General features: G+C 42.6%; 1 protein-coding gene across 1 annotated transcript in view; it reads left to right on the top strand.

The window, feature by feature from the left end:
• The first annotated feature begins 19936 nt into the window (after positions 1 to 19936).
• KCTD16 (potassium channel tetramerization domain containing 16) overlaps positions 19937 to 23034 on the top strand; it is a 465610-nt gene continuing 462512 nt past the window's right edge. The window contains exons 1-2 of the mRNA XM_075344595.1: positions 19937 to 20696; positions 20864 to 21966. Of these exons, the coding sequence (XP_075200710.1) occupies positions 21135 to 21966 (832 nt within the window). The 5' untranslated portion in view covers positions 19937 to 20696; positions 20864 to 21134. The remainder of the gene's footprint in view (positions 20697 to 20863; positions 21967 to 23034) is intronic.

Here is a 23034-nt window from a genome sequence, read left to right on the forward strand (position 1 = left end):
CCCCTGCCCCAGCGATGCAGTCTCCGGCCGCTGCTGCCTATGCATCCAGGCTGGCTAATTATGCTCATACATACGCACTGCACAGCTGACCCAAAAGTAGCTGCAGAGTGGAGACAGCGGTGGCCGAACACAGCAGCCAGAATACTTCAGCACCACGGACAGCAGCAGCATGGACAGGTGAATATAAGTGCCTGATCCCTGTGTATTATCACAGATAGCAAACAGAGATCACGCGAGTGCCATAATCACGGCACACGAGGGGACATACGCTCCTTTATCATGTCAGTGAAAAATGTATGTGTTTTTCACTGACGTGTGAAAGAGGCCTTAGGAAAATGACCAACATTTTCAAGAATTGGCTCTGCTGTGAAAACTTGGCAGTGCCCTGGTATCTAAAAGACACAGTGTGCACATATCCAAGACACTAAGCGTTTCCTGCAGTCAATTTCAGTTGAAAAAATGGTGGTGTTTGAGTGCCTAAAATAAGCCAAATAGTATGCTCACACCAAGTTATATTATGAGGATTCAGAAGTGGATCCACTCCAAAGTCCACATGAAGTACTTTTTGAATACTCTTTCTATTGATTTCAATGGAGATCCACTTTGTTGCTTATACAAGTTTTTTTAAGCATTTTGTTTCTGACATATTTTAGAAATCTCAGCGCATGTCACTTCTTTGATGTAGATCGCTTGTGGAATTTGCTTTAAATGTAACGCTGTCAAGTCAAAAGAGTGTAAGGTTGGAATCACACTTGCGAGAGACTCGCGCGAGTCTCACAACACATCACCCGGCACGGCCTGCTGCTCTCCAGACAGGAGCATCTCAGCTGCATAGGAATACATGCAGCCGAACCGCTCCTGTCAGGAGAGTGTTTGGCCGTGCCGGGTGATGTGATGTGAGACTCTCGCAAGTCCCTCGCAAGTGTGACTCCGACCTAAAAAAAATGGATGAAAAAACTACATCAAAACCACTTCAAAAATAAAAACTCCTAAAAAAACATAAAAAATTGTCAGTTACTGACAATTACTATTACTATTGGATGCTTGTGTTTGTAGACCTTCGGATGTTCATGTTTGCAACTATCACATTTTTCTAGAACTAAGTTGGCACCAAAACACCAAAGTAATTAATGAAATTTTGTAGGCAGAATTCTTCATAAATTTTGGAGGAGATTGAGCTTCGAATTCCACTTATTGCATTGTAATAATTGAAATTTGTGGTTACAATCTTTTGTAATTTGGGCTCATAAATGAATGCTTAAGGGCATGTGCGCACGTTGTATTTTTTTATGTATTTCCGCAGGGTTTTGAGCTGCAGCGTTTTAATGCAAAATTGCATGCGTTTTGATTTCCAAGCAAAGTCTATGGGAAATAGGACTTTCTTGTGCGCACGATGCTTTTAAAAACGCTGCATTTTTGTTGACAAAAGTTTGTCAAAATCTCTGCGTTTGAAGAAGCAACATGTCAATTGTATTTGCCATTTTGGCAGTGTTTTGCTAACATTGAAGTCAATGTGAATTATCAAAACGCATCCTAAAAGAAAATTCTGGCGTTTTACATGCTTTTTTGATGCTTAACGCATGCTTTTTTGACAAAATCAAAGCCTGCGTTTTTGACATTATAGTGAGGGCAAGCAGTTTCTAATTGCCCTCACATCCATTCCGACTTTAAAAAATGACTGAAACAATACTTTTAGTTTATTTTGATCATAATTATTCAATTGCTTTAATAATTTTTGGTAAATTATCATTATAGTGTACGATTTAAAGATTATTAATTTAGATTTTTTTCAATTTTTTCCTACTGTTTGAATGTGCAAACTTTATTTAGTAGTGTATTTGTGTTGAAAACGCATCTCAATTTAAGCACTGAAACTGCATGTAAAACGTGGTCAAAACGCGGCAAAATTGCTATAAAAACGCATGCATATTTCCTGCATTTATGTGGTCAAAACCAAATTTGTCAATGACAAATTCTGCCAGAGGATGCGCTCATTTCTGCAAGGTACTGAACGCAACGTGCGCACGTGGCCTTAGGGGTACTTTGCACGCTGCGACATTGCAAGCCGATGCTTGCGATGCTGAGCGCGATAGTACCTGCCCCCGTCGCAGCAGCAATATCTTGTGATTGCTGCCGTAGCGAATATTATCGCTACGGCAGCTTCACATGCACTCACCTGCCCTGCGACGTCACTCTCGCCAGCGACCGGCCTCCTTCCTAAGGGGGTTGGTCGTGCGGCATCACAGCGATGTCACACGGCAGGCGGCCAGTAGCAGCGGAGGGGCGGAGATGAGCAGGATGTAAACATCCCGCCCACCTCCGTCCTTCCTCATTGCAGCCGGGACGCAGGTAGGAGATGTTCCTTGCTCCTGCGACTTCACACACAGCGATGTGTGCTGCCGCAGGAACGAGGAACAACATCGTACCTGTCGCTGCACCGGCATTATGGAAATGTCGGACCCTACATCGATGATACGATAACAACGCTTTTGCGCTCGTTAATCGTATCAAAAAGGATTTGCACACTACGATATCGACTGCGACGTCGGATGTGCGTCACTTTCGATTTGACCCCACCGACATCGCACGTGCGATGTCGTAGTGTGCAAAGTACCCCTTAGACTTTTTATAAGAACTCACCCTGTGGCCTAATTGAGATGTCCATGAATTGCATTCATGTTCCATCCAAGTTTATATTTATTTTTTCAAATGTGAAAATCACTGATGAAATACAGATGGTAAAAATTGACACTGACCAAACACTGATGAAAACTGGATCTAAGACACTGATAAAACTTGGACTCTTTTTTCTTAATGATGCTTAAGACATCATTTGCGTAGCAGTATATGGGTGGTATTTTGCATCAGTATTTGGCTTCTTTCATACAGCAGTATTTATTTCAGTATTTGTAAGCAAAAAACAGGAGAGGGTCCAAAATACAAAACTGTTGCAAATCTCTAGTTGTCACTTTTACAAATACTGATGCTAAATATTGATCATACTACAAGTTATGTAAATGTGGCTTTTGTTAGCCAAAATCACAAGTAGAGTTTATAGAAAGAAAGATTTGCCCTTCATCTGTGTTATTCTGTCTGCCCTGATTTTGTCTTACAAATAGTGAAGAAAAAACTGACCCAAATATGAAAGAGGCTTAAATCATAGAGTTTGTGGAAGAATAATCATGTCATAGCTCCCAACTGTTCCTAATTCAGTGGCACTGTCCAAATTTGAGATTGTAGTCCCTTTATGTAAGGGCTTTGTCCCGACTTCCGCTTACTCTTTTCTTCTCTTGGCGTGTTCATCGCTCCTTAGCTCCTTCTCCTTCGGGAGGGGCCAGCATCTCTGCTCTATACACTTTTACAAAAATTAAATAAACAATTATTTTCTTTTGATTTGGAAATTGAACCCACAACCTGTATGATTGCAGGCAGCAGCTAAAAGGATGAGCCACTGTATTCAGAGACAAGGTTGGGAGGATTTTGTATACTTGAAGTGACATTGCAGGTTCTGAAATCATGGGCAGATTATACTGGTACATAGCGCTACATGTGTATATAGCAGAGTATTTCTTTGTACCTGTAATCTACAGGGAAAATAGAAGTCAATTTTTTTCACCCTATAAAATTACCAAAAAAAATGAAAATTGCAATAATGATATTTTTAAGCATTTTTTAAATGAACATCACAAAACAGCAAATAACATGGACATATTTAGTCTCTCAAGAGAACCAACAACCTGTATCACTGCAGGCAGTAGCTAAAACTGTTAGCCATGTCCTACACTTACAATTATTGGAGAATTTTCTATATTTGAAGCTGCATAGGAGTATTTGAACTCAAAGGCAGATTATAATGACAGCTAGAGATACATTGTATTTTGCAGTATATTTCTATGTACCTGTATTCTAGAAGGGAAAAAAATTGCATTATTGTTTTTTTTTCTCCATTAAATTAAGAAAAAAAAATAAAAATTGAATGCTGAGGTAATGAAATTGCTGCCTTTTTCTTAAACATTGTTATTGCTTCATGTGCAGACAATCTTCTCTAATTATTTTGCGTTTGCTGTGTTTTTTTAAAATGTGGTTTCTCCTTTCTCTCATACGTTTTTTGTTGTAGATGTATACATGGACACCGGAAGGTAAGAGTTTCACGTGCCATCAGGTATAATTGATTAGACTAGAGTCTTATGAATCGATCCGCTCATCTCTAGCCATAATGGGACAGTCCCATGCAGTGTGCTGAATGTTCTTCATTGCCACCTCCCCGTATGATATCTTCGCCTGCCAGGGTAGAAAGAAATGGTAAAAGGGTGGTGCTTGGAGTTTTTCTAGGAGCAAGGTCAATATTTGCTGCAGCACTCATAGCTCAACGCATATTTTGTCCGTCTTTCTTTTCTGTAAAAGTTGGAAGGTATGATTATGATAAGATTTACTTAAGAGCTTAGCTGACCACATGCGGATCCCACAGTATAAAAGTGTTGTGGTTAATGAGACAATGCCTTGACCACATCTCGCTTTAACTTACAACTGGTAAGTTATGTTATCCAAGTACTTATAGTCCTATTTAGTCAGATTGGGCACTCTGTACTTTTATCATTACCTATTGTAGGACTTAAACTTGGCCCTCAAGAGTTGTTATTGAGTTCTGTGTGGATTTGACAGTGAAAAAGTGCTGCATGATGAAGCCGATATATACCAGGTGGTATTTTGCTTGAAGCCTGAAAGCTATTAATTTAAATGCTATAAAAATAAAAAACATGATAATCAATCCTAGAAATCTATGGACATAGTTGTACTTACAAGGATATTTCTTGAGATATACCAGGCGTCCACTGCGAGCATAGTCTAAGACCGGTTTTGGGCATCTGCAAAACACAAATTACAATGCCTTGTTTTCTGCAAAACACAAATTACAATGCCTTATTTTCTGCCTTACGATAAATTGCCTCTTGGGCAGAGATAAGAACGTTAACCCGTACGTTGGGTTGAGTTCTGTAATCTCAACAAGGACTGAGTTTCATGAATGTGTGAAGTAAGCATGAGTTCAGTCTAGGGACCCAATGAGCGGTTCACTGTGACATGGTAGTGGGCTTCTTACAGTCTCAAGTACCTCATGTTCAGTTTTGGAAATTTTTGCCTACCAGCATTGGATAAATGTATGACTTTTGAATTTACAGTCCTTGTCTTTTTTTCTATGGCATTACTGTCCCCTCTTTCTTTTGTTTTACATGGACCAGCACTCCTCCCATTTGACTCAGGTGTTTTTAAATTAGTAGAGAGACTGCAAGAGAGGTCTGCCTTTATTTACTCTCATCGCAGAGTCTGAGAACCTGTGGACGGTGAGGTTTTATATATCTATTCACTAGGTGTTGGTGTTGCTGTGGTACGGTGCTTGTGGTACTGTGGTAGGCTGGAGTCATGGGGATGCAGCCTTACAGTATGGGGGCTGTGATGCACCAGGTCAGCTGGCTTGCTGGTGCATCGCGGTTGTGATGTTGATTTGCACACAGCATCACACCTTTTAGGCTAGGGACCCACTGAAAGGTTGTCCGTGACTAAGAACCTCATATTCAGTTTTGTAAATTTTGCCTTGCGGCATTAGATCAATGTATGATTTTTGGGTGTTTGGTCCATGTCTTTTTTTCTACAGTTCTGGTTTATTTAGCTACAGTGAAAACCTGAGGGCAAGGAATGGAGATCCACAGGACAAGGTCTTACTAAGCATAAGTAATGTTCTTATGTCGCCCAGTCCAAAAACACTATTAAGGCCACTTTCACTTATCCTTTCTATCTCTCATATGTTAACGATTCATGTGCTGGCCCCATTTTTGTCTCTGTGTCAGTTTTTAAAACACTTGTTAAATCCGTTTTTTCATGTATTAAAAAAAAATTTGCTTTTCCTACTCATTAAAGAGTAAAATGCGGAGGGTGTGCAGATGACATCCATGGGATATTTTTTCTTTCCCAGGGTCATTGACTTGCATTTATGAGTTTTGGGGATCTGCAAAAAAATGTAGATATGTCATAGTTTGATCCATAGGTGAAAGTATGACGCATCTATTTTTTTTTTGGGGGGGGGGGGGGGGGTAATCCGTCTGCAAAATTAAAGGACAAATGAAATTGCGCATTCAATGTCATGTGTGTCTGTGATTTATTACAGCTTTCATTTTCTCCAAAAGTTTATTTGCAGAAAGACATTTCCAACTTTCAAGGTTCTAAGCCTGAAATATAACATGGTGGTTAAGAACTCTCTGAGCAACATAAAGTTATAACACATTAATAACTAATTTAGGAGATTAGGCTGAAGACTTTTTACTATTTGATCACCAAGCAGATTATTTTCAGTATCCCATTACAAATGTGCTTTAAAGTATTTTATAAGCTGATAAAAAAGCATATTATGATATTACTACAAAGTCACAGATTAGCTCTGTGCCCTTCATTTGTAAGCATTAACTTTCTTTTTACGCTTTCTTCGCGGCATGTCCTAATGCGCATTGAAAAATCTATTAGAAGTTACCTATGAATTTTCCACGCCAAAGTATTTCACCATTGACCAATTATGACCAAAATCTAATTACTGTTTTGCATGGAGGTGCAGAGTGACTCATGGTTATCTTTCTTTCACACATGTGAATAGATGAGCTCAAAGCATTTACAGAGCCATTTTATTCATATTAGTGTATGTAGAATTATGGCATGGAAAATGAGGGCACAACGATGCCCGTGTGAGATGTTCATCAGTTTAAAGTGGTTTGTACAGAGATAATGGAAATTAATGTTATATATGTTAACCATTACCGCATTTTAAGGACTAATACTGTGCTGCCTAGTGGTATGGACACATTTTGAGCCTGTTATGCCTGCCTTGAAATTTATCGAGAAACTAAAATTTGATTTTACTTTAGTTTCCTTTCAGGACTATGACAAGTCAGAAGCTCAACTCATGAAGCTTTAACCACTGGAGGTGAATCTACGGAGACCACTTTAACTACTGGAGGTGAATCTATGGAGACCACCTTTTACCACTGGAGGTGAATCTATGGAGACCACCTTAAACCACTGGAGGTGAATCTACGGAGATCACCTTTATCCACTTTAGGTGAATCTACAGAGGCCACCAAGAGCGTCTGAACTCTTTCCATAACTCCCATAGAAGCAAAATTAGGTCATGGAAAAGGGCACTTTTGGTTGCCTCTATAGCTATATCTTCAGTGGTCGAAGCCTAGACACAGTTAGGGTAAGTTCACACAGTGCGTTTTTCGCGGCGTTTTTGCGCAGTTTTCGGGTGCATTTTTGCTCAGAAAACTGCATGACTTTGCTTCCTCAGCAAAGTCTATGAGTTTTCATTTTTGCTGTCTGCACACAGCGTTTTTTTCAGCTGCGTTTTTGTGGTGCCACAAAAACGCAGCATGTCAATTATTCCCGCGTTTTTCACTGCGCTTTTCATCCATTGAGTTCAATGGGATGTTGAAAGACGCAATGAGAAACGCAAATAGCTGTGTTTTGGTGCATTTCTAAGACCAAAAACGCAGCTATAAACGCAGGAGGTGGGTAGTAAAGTGACGTGTACAGGAAGAGGATTCCTTCTGTCAGTATATACAGAAGCGTGAATCCTCCCGGTACCGTCACCGCCGCTTCCACCTCCCGTCCTGTGCATGTATGCTGCCGTGCGGCGCCATGTACAGGCAGGAGGTGAAAGCGGCTGCGAAAACAAAAGTTAACAGTAGAAAAAAAAAAAAAAGTTATACTCACCTGTCTGCAGACTCCCGATGCCATGCCTGCTCCCATCTCCTCTCACGGTATCGCCACCCCCGCTCCGGCTGTGTGCAGACGGCCGGGAAACCTCCGATGGAGGCAGGACCTGGCGATGGATCACCTGATGCAGTCACCTGACGCATAAGGTGATCGTAAGTATCGCGGTGACGCGGGCACCCGGCCGGTATCAGCGGATGCGTCAGGAGACTTCATCCCTGATTATAATTGCTCAGAAGGAATAATTAGAAGTGCAAAGGTATAAAGCTACGGAAAAAACTTCTAAAATACAATACTTTTTTAATAAGTTAAAAAAGGGGAAACCCCAACATTTCAATATCAATAATACACAATACCACAATACCCAAATGGAAAAAGCAAAGGAGGGGCCTGGCCCTTAGGTAGCCCTTGATCTCCCCCTACCTTGCTGCGGAGGTCGGCACCCTAAGGCCTGCGCAGTTTGGCGCCCCCGCTCACCGAAGACTATCCCTCCGGGCCCTAATCTGACCCTGGCAATCTGGGAGGTGATAATTTACTAGAAGAAAGGAATTTTTTCAAATTGAACCAACAATAGATTTAAGGAATGTAAATCAAATACACTATGACCAATATAATTAAACTGGAAACATAGTAGGGTACAATCACCCAGTAAGGAATCACCCGTCAAAACCTGATGACTCCAACCAGAAACACCCGACGCGTTTCCAGTTTAATTATATTGGTCATAGTGTATTTGATTTACATTCCTTAAATCTATTGTTGGTTCAATTTGAAAAAATTCCTTTCTTCTAGTAGATTATCACCTCCCAGATTGCCAGGGTCAGATTAGGGCCCGGAGGGATAGTCTTCGGTGAGCGGGGGCGCCAAACTGCGCAGGCCTTAGGGTGCCGACCTCCGCAGCAAGGTAGGGGGAGATCGAGGGCTACCTAAGGGCCAGGCCCCTCCTTTGCTTTTTCCATTTGTGTATTGTGGTATTGTGTATTATTGATATTGAAATGTTGGGGTTTCCCCTTTTTTAACTTATTAATAAAGTATTGTATTTTAGAAGTTTTTTCCGTAGCTTCATCCCTGATTACCGGCAGCTGCTGCAGCGATCGGACGGGATCAGACTCCCGCCCCATCGCTCCAGGAGCTGCCGGTAATCAGCACATAAGTGAGTATTATTTTATTTTTTTTGCACCGATGCATCTGCTGATTGTATAAACGGCTTTTATACAATCAGCTGATGTGTGATGTGCTTCAGCTCCTAGAACCTGACACATCATCTGATCGCTTTGCCTTCCAGCAAACCGATCAGATGATATTGGATCCGGATTGGACGGCGCGGGACCCTGACCCAGGATTACTGCGGAGGGGGGGTTCTTTATTTCAATAAAGATGGAGTCACTAATTGTGTTGTGTCTTATTTCTAATAAAAATATTTTTCTGTGTGTTGTGTTTTTTTTTTATTTTTACTAGAAATTCATGGTGGCCATGTCTAATATTGGCGTGACACCATGAATTTTGGGCTTAGGGCCAGCTATACAGCTAGCCCTAACCCCATTATTACCCAGCGAGCCACCCGGCATCAGGGCAGCTGGAAGAGTTGGATACAGCACCAGAAGATGGCGCTTCTATGAAAGCGCCATTTTCTGGGGTGGCTGCAGGACTGCAATTCACAGCGGGGGTGTCCAGAAAGCATAGGCACCCTGCACTGTGGATTCCAATCCCCAGCTGCCTAGTTGTACCCGGCTGGACTCAAAAATTGGGCGAAGCTCACGTCATTTTTTTTTTAAATTATTTCATGAAATTGATGAAATAATTTAAAAAAAAAAGGGCTTCCCTATATTTTTGGTTCCCAGCCGGGTACAAATAGGCAGCTGGGGGTTGGGGGCAGCCCGTACCTGCCTGCTGTACCCGGCTAGCATACAAAAATATGGCGAAGCCCACGTCATTTTTTTTGTTTGGGGGGGGCAAAGAAATCCTGCATACAGTCCTGGAAGGAGGATGCTGAGCCTTGTAGTTCAACAGCTGCTGTCTGCTCTCCTGCATACACTATTGGATGGAGGATGCTGAGCCTTGTAGGTCTGCTCCCCCTGACTCTCCCTCAAGCATACAGTCCTGGATGGAGCATGCTGAGCCTTGTAGTTCTGCAGCTGCTGTCTGCTCTCCTGCATACACTATTGGATGGAGTATGCTGAGCCTTGTAGTTCTGCAGCTGTCTGCTCTTCTGCATACACTAGTGGAGAATGAAGAACACATTGAAGAAGCCATCAGACCTTTTTTTTGTTCACTGATAAAAAACGCATAAAGACGCAGTGAGCAATAACACAGCAAAACGCAGCAAAAAAACGCACCAAATCGCGGCAAAACGCGTGCGTTTTTTGCCGCGGGTGCGTTTTTGTGCAGTTTTTGCTGCAAAAAACGCACACAAACGGAGCGTCAAAAAAACGCAGTGTGTGAGCCTAGCCTTATTCCTTTCTAAACCACCACACACTCAGGCAAGAATAACCCTATATTAGGAAAGAGTCCAGGAACTGAAAGATGTCCCTCTCTCTACTAATATGTGAGGGATTTCCACAAAATTGTGGATTTAATCAACTGAACCTGTAGCATAAGACTGCTGTCACACATCCGGTTTTTGCTGAGCGGCACAATACGGCGCTTTGCAGAAAAAAACGCAGCCGTTTTTTTTTGCCGCCGGTTGCGTTTTTTCCCGCATAGACTTGCATTAGCGCCGTATTGTGCCGCATGGCCTTGCGTTGCGTCCAGTTTTTGCCGGATGCGGCATATTTAGCCCATGCGGTGGCTGGATGGAACGTTGCCTGGCATGTTTTTTTGTGCGGCAAAAAAAAACGCATCACGCCGAATCCGGCGAGATGCGGCGCGATTTACAATGCAAGTCTATGGATGCCGGATGTGGCGTCCTGCGGCAAAAACCACATCTGGCCGCTGGATGTGGTTATTTGCACTGCGCATGCTCAGTTTCAAGCCGCATCCATCAAAAAACGGACGGACCGCATGGAAAAACTTATGCAACGGATCTGGTTTTTCCGCCGCATCTGTTGCATAGGTTTTTGAGCTGGATTGAGCCGCACTGCAATAACCAGATGTTAGCCTTACTTTGCTTTTGAGAAGGTTTTGTAGATTTGGGACACCTCCCTTGAGGCTATGTTCATATGGGACACCATTTGCGTTGTGAAATAAGAAGGTATGCACAGCTAAAACCTTTATGAATCCACAGCCATGTCTGCACAAGCTGTATATAGGTTCACCAAGAAGTTCGTTACGCGCATGGCTAACATTGAAATTTGTAGTAAAAATCTGTAGCATGAATTAACATACTACAGACTGAAAATCTGTAGGTCATGTGGAAGAGATAAGTGGACGATGACATAAATTCACTCGGTTGTATTGTTCATGAGGTACAGGATAGGAGTGTTAAAGTGAATCTGCCAACAGATTTTTGCTACTCTATCTAACAGCAACCTGATGTGGGGTCAGAGACCTTGATTCCAGCAATGTATCCCTGATTGTGCTGCTTGCTGCAGTTTTGATAAAATCACTATTTTATCTGCTGCAGGCCTACCAGTTCTCTGAATGTTGAGCTCTGTATAACTCCACCCACACCACTGATTTCTGTCTATTCACAATGTACATAGAAAGCCACCAATCTATGCTGGGGACAGGGTTATATAGAGTTCATGAATATGGAGGACTACCGTACACAGCAGCAGGTTTACTAGTACTCTAGTGATAATCTCCTGCTGATAATCACGACATATCACATTCCTGGAATCAGTATCTTTGTCTCTACATTATTGGATTCGATGGCAAAAAGGTGGTGAGTGACAAATTTCCTTTCAGAAAACCCATGAAACAGAATGTTCCATTGTAACATAGTCATTATATATAAAGTCTTCTTTTAGAATCCCTCATAAATATTTTCCTAGCATGCTTGAATAGCTTAAGACTTAAACCATAGATCACAATCTGCAAGAATTCCATGTGTTTGTCTCTCACTTTATAGAGCAGAGGTCCTCAACCTTTCTTACCATGTGAGCTTCATTCAGCTCTTAGAGATGCTCTCAAGTCAGATTCAGCGCCCCCTCCCATTATAGTAATGACACCAAGAACATAGTATAAAAACAGCGAATGCTTTGCCACACAGCATGCTGAGACTTTGTGTCCCCTGCTATATAAGCAGTATACTTCCAGGAGTGCCAACTTGACTGGCATTCAACATTTTGACATCAAGGATATGTGGCGCCCCTGAGGGTCCAGTCGCTACAGAGGTACTGCAACTCAGCCAGAGGTGTGGTGCTCCATTCCCTGGTAAGGAGGACACATGTTGTTGTTCACACATGCACTCTTAGTACAGCTATACCACTTCAGGCTATGGTTAGGGCAATATTGCTCCTAAGGTAGAGCACGGTCCAGAGCCAGCCTGGGGGTGGGGTTAGTTAGTGGGTGGACACTTAGAACAGAGTGGGAGAAAAGAATTGGAAAGCGAAGGATGTAAGGAGGATAGAGGTCCTGAGAACTGGAGCCAGAGGAGCTCTTCCTAGTACAGGGAAGATAAGAAAGAAAGGAAGAAGGTGTCCTAGAGCCACGGGCAGTGAGAGATCTACCCGTGGGCTCGCATACACAGCCGCAAAGGGGGACCGGCCCCTAGACTAGTGGAGAACAACCAGGCTCAGCTAGCAAAACCGGAGGCTGAGGTATCTTTATGTGCCAAAGCTGCAACCACACACTAACCCACCGAAAACGTAACCACAGAGGGCAAGGGAACAAGGGCAGAAGAGCCTCCCAAGCAAGGCCCGCGGACACCGGCTCAGGGCACTGTGTGTGAGGGGCAGAGCAGGAGGGTGAAGCCATGCAGGAAGACAACCAGGAAAGGGACACCGATCTTGTGCCTCCAAATTGTCAGGACTCAGCAATCCAAGGTTGGTGTTTGACCGACCGGCCCAGATAACCTGAAACTGCCAATTGTGAGTAAAAGAACTAATGACTGCACCCCACTGTGTCCTGGAATAATCGTCTGCACCCCCAGCCCTGCGCTCTTCAAACACTTCATTGGTTAATAACTGCCTACGGCTGCCTTGGGGCCCAGCTCCACCTGTGGGGAGCTGTACCATCTTAGCTGCATCACCATCTGCCCCAGCGGTCCCATCCAACAGCGTCGGCCATACCTGGCCAAAGACCACAGGTGGCATTACGACATATCCCCTGTAATTATTCCCTCCCTCATTTAATTAATGACACTGCCAGGGTCATGGAGTCAGGCCCTGCCGCCGTGACCTCCTAGACCAAAACCGGCCTGGTTCCAAGTGCCCCCTAACGGCCCTGGGGGGCGTGTCAGATACATGCCACTATATTGCATCCAGCTTCAAATGCCCCTTTAACTGGTTGTATTAGCCTATCTCCAGCTTACCATATTGATCCCCTGCCAATCTAGAATATGAGCACTTTGGCTCGTCTGTGTTGGGCTACTCAGAAAAGTCACCATCTGAAGATCTACTCTTGATAGTCGTTTGCTAGACCTGGAATTAATGACCAAGTTGGGAGATAGTTGGGAGATAGCCGCGATCCACACATCATGGGCCCACAAGCCACTGGTTGGGGACATCTCATATAAAGAGTGCTTGTAAGTATACACTAAAGTTATAAATATGTCAAGAATTTCCAAACCTGGCATCCACAGAAATGATAATGACACCCAGGATCTGGCATTGGATCACTGGAGCCCTGGTAAATATGGTGATCCAGGGAGGAATTGGGAGAAGACTCAGTGTTCCCCAGATAGTGCTGTTCCTTAATGGGAGCAATCAGCACTCAGCTGCTCTGATATTTGATTTATGTAGGTACAATAGGATGAGGTGGGACTAAATTGAGATCACAGCTTGAGTTTGGCAGCACTTAACTGTTTGAATATATAGGCAGGAACTAAAGTAGCAATTATATATAGCTGGTGAAACAGTTACAGCAAATTACATTGCGATTACCCTCCTTAATGGAGTGATGAACAATGAGCAAACTCATATTGTGCCTAGTGTACGTGACCTCATTACCTAGGAGCATTATGTTTTAGCCAGTGGGATTTTTACTGGGAACCCACTAAACCTCAAGCCACAGAACAGGATATCAGCGAAGTGCATGTGATATTCAGGCGCTGGAGTGTATTACTGGGTTTTCTTGTTGTCATTCTCCCTTTCCTGTTCAGTCATGCTAACACATCACTGTTTTCCATCCCTCATCAATCCATGCATGAAAAGAGCGAGCTAAAAGAGCCAGAAAAATAACCGGTATCATTCTGCTTATTCTAACCTAATAACTGCAGCTCCGGTAATAATAGCCTGTGTGGTATAGACAGCTTAAGAGTAGAAGATCAGGACAAAATATTTTATCAAAAGTAACTAATTTATCAGAAAGTATATGTGAAAGCAGATTAAATGAAATCATTCTAATTTACTAGGCTACTGATGGATAAAAGAGTGGGTGGTTGGCACCACAAAATCTTATCTATGCAAAGCAGGCTGGCAACAACGCCATGCAAACCGTTCCAACTCTACAAATCATGCAAATGGCGACAAACCTGCACATGATCCTCTTTAGTATTCAGTCGTAGACAGCAGAAAATAGATCTATTATAAGAGCTTGTTAAGACAGCAGAGGTGACAAAATCATGAGCACTGCTTTGGTGTATGTCAGCTCACTTCTAAGAATATTTTGCTAGAGGTTATGGGTCAATGACATAATATAATCACACAAATATATCTGTCAGGCATTACATTAGTGTCAAACTCTGTGAAAACTGTTTGGCCAGTAGATACATTCAGCCATTGGGCAAAGAACTCCAAATTTAGAACTACAGATTATATAAACAATGTTCCTTGAAGTTCAATTGAAGACCCATTCCTAGGTCAGACAATCTAAACAGGTTGGTTGGTTCCTGAAACCCTGCACCCTCACTCATCAGTTGTTAGCTGGTTCTACCATGGTCATAACTAGAGTTGAGCGGATCAGTCATAATCCGGATCCAGCGGATACGGATCGGCTTGCCGCCGAAGTCCGGATCCGATCCGGAATCCGCGGCCATGTAAATGAATGGGGAGCTGGATCTGGGACGAGAGGAGAGAGAGAGGAGAGAGAGAGGAGAGAGAGAGGAGAGAGAGAGGAGAGAGAGAGGGGAGAGAGAGAGAGGAGAGATAGAGAGGAGAGAGAGAGAGGAGAGAGAGAGGAGAGAGAGAGAGGAGAGAGAGAGAGGAGAGCGAGAGAGAGAAAAAAAAAAATTATATACCAGATCCGGATCGTGCACCCCGAATCCCGGGTACAGGTTGGACTCGGATCGGGCGCTCAAACCGTGCGGATCCGGATTTTGCGGATCCGGGTCCACTCAATACTAGTCATAACTAAACAGTGAAGGAGTCGGAACACTACAGTTGTCAGGATTCAGGAGAATGGGAGCTACAGTACCCCAAAACAGTCACTATGCTGTGTACAGAGTCGTGTAGGTGCTCCATTTACTGTTGGCCTCCAAAAAACCTGCTAACAGCTGACTGGAGAAACTAGGTTTCAGACACCCACCAGTTAGTGATGACCGGTCAATAGGCTAGGCCATTGAGAGACTTGTCTGGTCACTAGATGCTACTTACCTGGAGGTTGGATTCTGTAAATAAAATAAATCATATTCACCTGCTATCATCCACATGGATCCAAAATCGGCCACTTTGTTGTATGCATCAGTATCGTAAGCAATTACCGCACCATCCAGTCAGCCACAGGACTGATGCGTCTTGTGATAGGCCACAGCTGTCAGGTGCTTGAACAACTGATCATCAAAAAATCATCTGATGGCACATAGATGACACCTGACCGCTGCAGACTATCACAAGAGGTCATGTGCCAGTGGAATGGGATGGTCATTGTTTCCTATAGCTGCACATACGATGGAAAAGCATACGCTGATTCCAGGACTTGACAGCAAGCGAGTTTGATTTTACTTTTAGCCTTTGTAATTGTGTAGTAGGATCTTTAGTTTTGTGGTTTTGGGAAACATGTGGGCTGTCAACCACTTAAGTTGCACTTAAAAAAATTGTGAAGCTTACACATTAGACAAAAGATTTATAAAATTATCACTACCCATATTTCACTATTGTTTAATGATATCCTCGAAGATTTTGAACCAGATTTAATTTACAAAGGGTGAAATTTACAGGTATGTTCACATTCAGTAACTGCAAATTGTATAAAATGTGGTGTGTATTTGACGGAAATCTGCATCAGAAATCCAGGGCAGATCCTCAGATTCTTGCTGTGGAGTTGGGGTTTAAACTGTAATGAGTCCACACAGGCATTAGCTAATGTACACACCACAATTTTACCAATTGTACATTTCTGGCTGCACAGCTTTGTAGAAGTAACATCCAAAATGTTACTTATTACACACAAAATCTTCACAAGGTGCATAGGATACAGATCATCCACTTATCTAACCAATGCATTTCAAACATACAAGTCCTTCGTCATGGTGGACCTCTGTTTGGGGGCAGAAACTGCTTTATCTACGTGACATCAATTCTTAGAACAGTTTTGGAAATTATACAGGGAAAAAATGTGGCTGTTTAATTGACCATACTTATGGAAACAATGGGGCTTGTTTTGCAAGCTACAGGGAACTTTTATCCCCATTAGATTAGACCTGGAGTCCAAGTCCATTCATTCTCTGTAGGCCTGCTGTAAAAAGCTGAGCGCAGCATTCTGCAGCCCCATAGGGAATGAATGGAGAAGCGGTCAAGTATGCATACAGAGACTCCATTCTATCATGGAAAAAAAAGTGCCCCATTTTGCCGATTGGTGGGGTCCTCCTAGCATTCCCACTCCCCTCCTTTGATCAATAAGTTATCATCTATCATGTTTTCATTACACATCCCCTTTAAAGAGGTTTAGCAGAGAATGAAAAACAAAACTGCCTTCTTCCGAAATGCACTAGACTTATTTTGCGTGGTATACCAGCTCTGCACAAATCACTTCAATAGAAGACTCAATTTGTAGAAAAAATTAGCACTGGTTTTGGAAGATGTCAATCATGTTTATCTAATTCTGGACAACCCCTTTAAGGCTTAATATAGACAGCTATATGCATATTGCATTTTGATACGTGAAGTCCCTATGGTTCTCTGTGGTGCACAGTGCATTATGGTACATGACGTCCCTATGGTTCCATGTGGTTCACAGTGCAATATGCCATTTTAGTCCCTATGGTTCCATGTGGAGCAAAGAGCATTATAGCAGGGTCATGACGTTCCATGTGGTGCACAGTGCAATATGGCACAAGAAGTCCCTATGGTTCTGCTTAGTCCACAGTGCATAATGGCACATGAAGTTCCTATGTTTCCATATGGTGCACAGTGCATTATGGAACATAAAGTAGCCAAGGGTTCCATGTGGTTCCCAGTGCAATATTGCACACGAGTCCCTATGGTTCCATGGGGAGCACAGAGCATTATGGCAGGCACATGAAGTTCCATGTGGTGCACAGTTCAATATGGCACATGAAGTCCCTATGGTTCCATGTGGAACACAGTGCAATATGGCACATGAAGTTCCTATGTTTCCATATGTTGCACAGAGTATTATGGCACATGAAGTCCCCATGGTTCCATATGGTGCATAGTGCAATATGGCACATGCAGTTGCTATGGTTTCATGTGCTGTGCAGTGCATTATGGCACAGTCTGTATACTTCCATGTGGTGCACAGTGCAATATGGCACACAAAGTCCCTATGGTTCCATGTAGTGTACAGTGCATTATGACACCTGAAGTTCCTTTGGAGCCATGATTCTGTATGTCGCTAGTTTCAGAAGCAGTGTTTGTAGTGGAGAATTTCTCTGCAGTAAATAACAATTTAACCATATGATTATCACATGATTTAGTAAATACAGTGGAAGTGCAAGTATTATGTGCATAAAAAGAATAGATAAAATGATTTTCCTATATGAACAATCTCCTCTATAAAACACAACTGGCTGATCACAATCTGATTGTCAATGGGTCTGGCGGCTAAATCTCCTAGAGATCATCGTTTAACAGCAGATGAAGCTGCCAACTGTCATGGTCATACAAGTCCAAACAAAAGCTGAAAGCAGCCTGCACTATTACCGAATACTGTTGCCATGATCGGCATACTTCTGCTGCAATATGTTTACAGTAGGTATTTGGTACATGTCAGGGTAGTAGCCAAATAAATGTCAGGACCCACGTTTTTCAAGCAGAACATGGCTCAGGTCCTCACACACCCTCAATTAGCTTGACTGTGCATCTTGGCGATAACATTTTCTCATGTAAGTGATGCACATGCATTAAGTTGTCCACAAGACATAAGAAAAAGGGATTTTTCAGGCCAGGCGACAGTGTACTGTTGCTCCTCAGTACATACTAATGTCCCTACAGTTGACTTTTTGGCAGATGATTGAATCACTGGCAGCTCTCTTTTTACCACTTTTGGTAGGCCTTAACTGCTGCATTGCCAACATGGCTTTGTATGTTTTGCAGGTGATCTGACTAAGGCTGGGGTCACACTGGCATATAACTTCGTAAGCGAGAGAATCAGATGCTATATCCTAAAGACTTGGCTCAAACTCTCACACGCAAGAATCGGAGATGGAGTGCTTAATTTCTCCATCTTCTCCATTGCCTGTCTCTGTGTATATTGGACTGATGACATCTGAGCCCAGTCCGATGTTTCATATGCACCCAAAGACTTGTATGGGTGCGCATGATCCAATTTGTGAAGGCAAACGCAGTACCAAATCATTTTTTGTTTTTTTTTAAATTGCAGATCTGCACTACCCAATACTATAACCCTGATCCGAGTGCTATTGGATAAAACATGGCATAGCACTCGGCCGTGTTATACACTTGTGTGAGTGAACCCTAAAGCGGGCTTTACTTGCTACGATATCAATAATGAATTATAGTCGGGGTCACGGTGTTTGTGACGCACATCCGGCGTCATTAACGATATCGCAGTGTGTGACACTTATGAGCGACCTTAAACGATCGCAAAAGCGGTCAAAATCGTTTGCCGCGGAGAGGTCATCCTGAAACAAAAAATCGTTTTCTGCTTATTAGCGATGTTGTTCGTCGTTCCTGCGGCAGCCCATATCGCTGTGCGCGACACCGCAGGAGCGACGAACATCTCCTTACCTGCGTCCACCGGCAATGAGGAAGGAAGGAGGTGGGTGGGATGTTACGTCCCGCTCATCTCCGCCCCTCCGCTTTTATTGGACGCCTGCCGTGTGACGTCGCTGAGACGCCGCACGAACCGTCCCCTTAGAAAGGAGGCGGTTCCCTGGCCAGAGCGACGTCGCAGGGCAGGTAAGTCCGTGTAACGGGGTTAAGCGAGGTTGTGTGTCACGGGCAGCAATTTGCCCGCGTCGCACAACCGACGGGGGCGGGTACGATCACTTGTGATCTCGCTAGCGAGATCGCAGCGTGTAAAGCTCGCTTAACTCTAGTACACTGTCTAATATATTCCACCATGGTTTATTCAATATAATTTACTTCTGCCATGGTTGATCGGTACTTAGATTTGGATAGATAGACAAATGCTTTATTTATACCTTTCATGGCACTCAGTCTTGGTATTACACATAACTGTATTGTATACTATCGCCCTTTTTTAAACTTGCATAGAAATAACATAATCCTATGATAGAACATTGTGCCTGATCCTCTTGGATTATTTGGTCGATTTTGAGTATTTTATACTGCAATTTGTAAGATCATATGAAATGAATCCCTAATTATAGCATAATGGCTTTTTATTGCTAGTAAAACAGTGACAACAGCCTGCTAGAATAAAATATATTTGCCGTCCACGAGATAAGGCTATAATTGCAAAGCACAGCTTTGTCCCTAATTGCCGTAATCTGCAACAACATAACCAATTAGAATCAATGCTTGATGTGACAACTTAAATGGAGGTTAATAGGTTAAATCGCCCAGGGGATAGGTACAGCTTAGACTGCGCTTCGCACTTTCATATTTTCACCTGTTTGGAGCAAAGCTTCTGTTGACAGCTCACAAATGGATGCTCTGCTTTTCTTTTTTTTTTTTCCTTCACAGCTATATTCCTTTAAGATGATGTAATAGTTATTTCCCTGGTTGGTTTCTTCCCTGCACTGCTGAAATAGCACCATCTCAGAACAGCCCTGGGAACTGTGGATCCACCCAGCTCAGCAGCTACAGCAGGCTCAGCAGCCAAGCATCAGAGCACCCAGAGCTGAAGAATCAGCCAGTGCTGCTGCTCCTCCTGCCCTCCCTCTGCCTGCCTGGAAGTATCCTCCTGCCCTTCCTCTGCTCTTTGCCTACCTGGAAGTATCTTCTTGCCCTTACTCTGCTCTCTGCCTACCTGGAAGTATCCTCCTGCCCTTACTCTGCTCTCTGCCTACCTGGAAGTATCCTCCTGCTCTTACTCTGCTCTCTGCCTACCTGGAAGTATCCTCCTGCCCATCCTCTGCTCTCTGCCTACCTGGAAGTATCCTCCTGCCCATCCTCTGCTCTCTGCCTACCTGGAAGTTTCCTCCTGCCCTTCCTCTGCTCTACCTGGAAGTATGTTAGCCTCTGTGTCCCTGCCACTACCTGGAGTCTCTGCTGTGCACCCTGCTCCATGCTGGCTGCCTGCTATGAATCTGAGCTTTTTACAAGACATTTAGAAACCAGCATCCCATCTGGAGAAAGCTTTTTCCTCTCCTTAGTCTTTTTTATGTGCTCATTTTTGCTGACCAGTTGTAGAACTGAAAAAGGCATCACAACCTCTGCTATCCAGGAGCTGAGAACTTTCTGCACTTGCTAGGAGCTACACCTTTCTTGTACTTTTTTATTATTTTATATTGATTTCTATTACTGTGTATCTAAAGTGTCATCTTTTCCATATGAAAGGATTATGCAACACAGGTACAGTCATTTTATCACCATAATCAAAATTTTCACTTATAGCATATACAGTATAATGTAGATAATGTTCTCCTAGAATGTAACTGAAATGCAGAGATTGATCTATGTACCATTTATGTGATCTATACCCTATATCTAACAACTTTACAAATATTCTCTTTGGACAGATCCTTGTACGTCTGTTCGTTCAGTGTGACCTTGCATCCGGGGACTTCAGGGTGATGTATACCCTTTTTATGCTTTTTTAGCAAGTTACAACTTGATCTTGGACACAGACTGTTATGTTAATGACCAATTGTAACTGACTTCATGACCAAGAAATTCCGAATCAGCAGAGAGTTGTTGCACATTGGGAATACATACTTCCTTTTTTCACTTAAATTTTAAAATTCATGAACAATTTATATCATAATTAGTGGAATCTGTTAAAAAAGCACAATGGCTCTGAGTGGAAACTGCAGAACTTATGCTCCACCTAGAGACCAAGGGACCATCCTGCAATCTTTTCCAGAGGTGGTTGAATTGAATGTTGGTGGGCAAGTTTACTTTACACGTCATTCAACGTTGACCAGTATACCCCATTCTTTGTTATGGAAAATGTTCACCTCAAAAAGGGACTCTATAAATGACCTGGCCAAAGATGCCAAAGGACGATTCTTTATTGACCGAGATGGGTTTCTCTTCCGTTACGTGCTTGACTTCCTCAGAGACAGGCAGGTGGTCTTGCCAGATCACTTCCCGGAAAAAGGAAGATTGAAAAGAGAAGCAGAATACTTTATGCTTCCAGAACTTGTGAAGATCTTAGCACCTGATGAAGTCAAACAGAGTCCTGATGACTACTGCCATAGTGACTTTGAAGAAGTTTCCCAAGGAAGTGAAACAAGAATATGTCCATCATCTTCTTTGATGCCTTCAGACAGAAAATGGGGTTTCATCACTGTTGGTTATAGGGGTTCTTGCACTATGGGCCGAGAAAGTCAAGCGGATGCAAAATTTCGCAGAGTTCCACGAATTCTGGTTTGTGGTCGCATCTCTCTCGCCAAAGAGGTTTTTGGGGAAACGTTAAATGAAAGCAGAGATCCAGACCGAGCACCAGAGAAATACACCTCAAGGTTTTATCTCAAGTTCAAGCATCTAGAGAGAGCATTTGACATGTTGTCAGAGTGTGGATTCCATATGGTAGCCTGTAATTCCTCAGTGACAGCTTCATTCGTCAATCAGTATACTGATGACAAGATCTGGTCCAGTTACACAGAATACGTTTTTTATAGTAAGTACTACTCAACTCAAACAATACCGTGACATACAATGACGGTTTCTGGAGTATATTGTGTTAAATTGAAAGCACTGATGGTGAAATGAAAGTTGAAATCCTATGGCTAGGTGGCACTAGAGGCCGGTGGAAATGTTATTGGGCTAGTGCTGACTGCTGTGCCTTACTTTATAAATCAACAGGATGTCATTCTCACACAGTAGCTAAGCATTTACAGCTAAAAGAAGGGGAGAAGCTGGGATGGGATTAGAGGAGGCAGTAAATCTTTTGATTTGCTCTCCTTTCATGCAGGATACTTAGAAATGAATTTTCAGTACTTGGCTTTTATATTTATATGACTAGTACACTTGTTCAGTGCATGTTTATGGCACAGCTAACCACAGGCTGCCTCTTACTGGCTTTATACAAGATTTAACACCAAAAACTATAAAAGTTGGATATGTCCATATTTTCAATGTCTATTCCTTTACGGTTTATATTAATGTAAGCTGAATGTAGAATATGTTATATGAAGAGAACTGCAAATCATGTTTCAGCTACCATAATTTGGGGTATTTTAGCATCTCTAAAGGTGTAAGTGATATGCATATAATTTATTCTTTTAATTTTTTCAGGTTTTTTTTTTTAAAGCCAAAGCAGACCCTTGTCAAAGATCTGATGGATATGAGCCTTGGGAGTTTAGCTACAGTGGTTCCCATATCTCTTAAGGCATTGTTGAAAATAGAGCCAATTTTTGTGGATTTCTTTCCAAAAGACTGTATTTATAGACTTCAGGGGTCATAGTTGACTTTTTTAGGGGCCATGCCAGGTTAACCCACACATATCAAATTGAAGCTAAATGTAATAAGTAATTATTTATGAAGGGCTTCAGCAGTTTAGAGATTCATCTATCTGCTTTCGATGGTTACATAATGCCTGACATATGCTACATGGAATATTCACTGGATGTATAGATTTCCCTTTAATGTATAGAAATGGATTTTTTCCAATTTACTGATACATTTCTTCTGTTTAATACTGGACTATTCTGTTGTGCACTGTCATTATATTTTATGTGTGCTGTAT

The sequence above is a fragment of the Anomaloglossus baeobatrachus genome, chromosome 4 (genome assembly GCF_048569485.1).
Source record: "Anomaloglossus baeobatrachus isolate aAnoBae1 chromosome 4, aAnoBae1.hap1, whole genome shotgun sequence".
Classification (NCBI taxonomy): Eukaryota; Metazoa; Chordata; class Amphibia; order Anura; family Aromobatidae; genus Anomaloglossus; species Anomaloglossus baeobatrachus.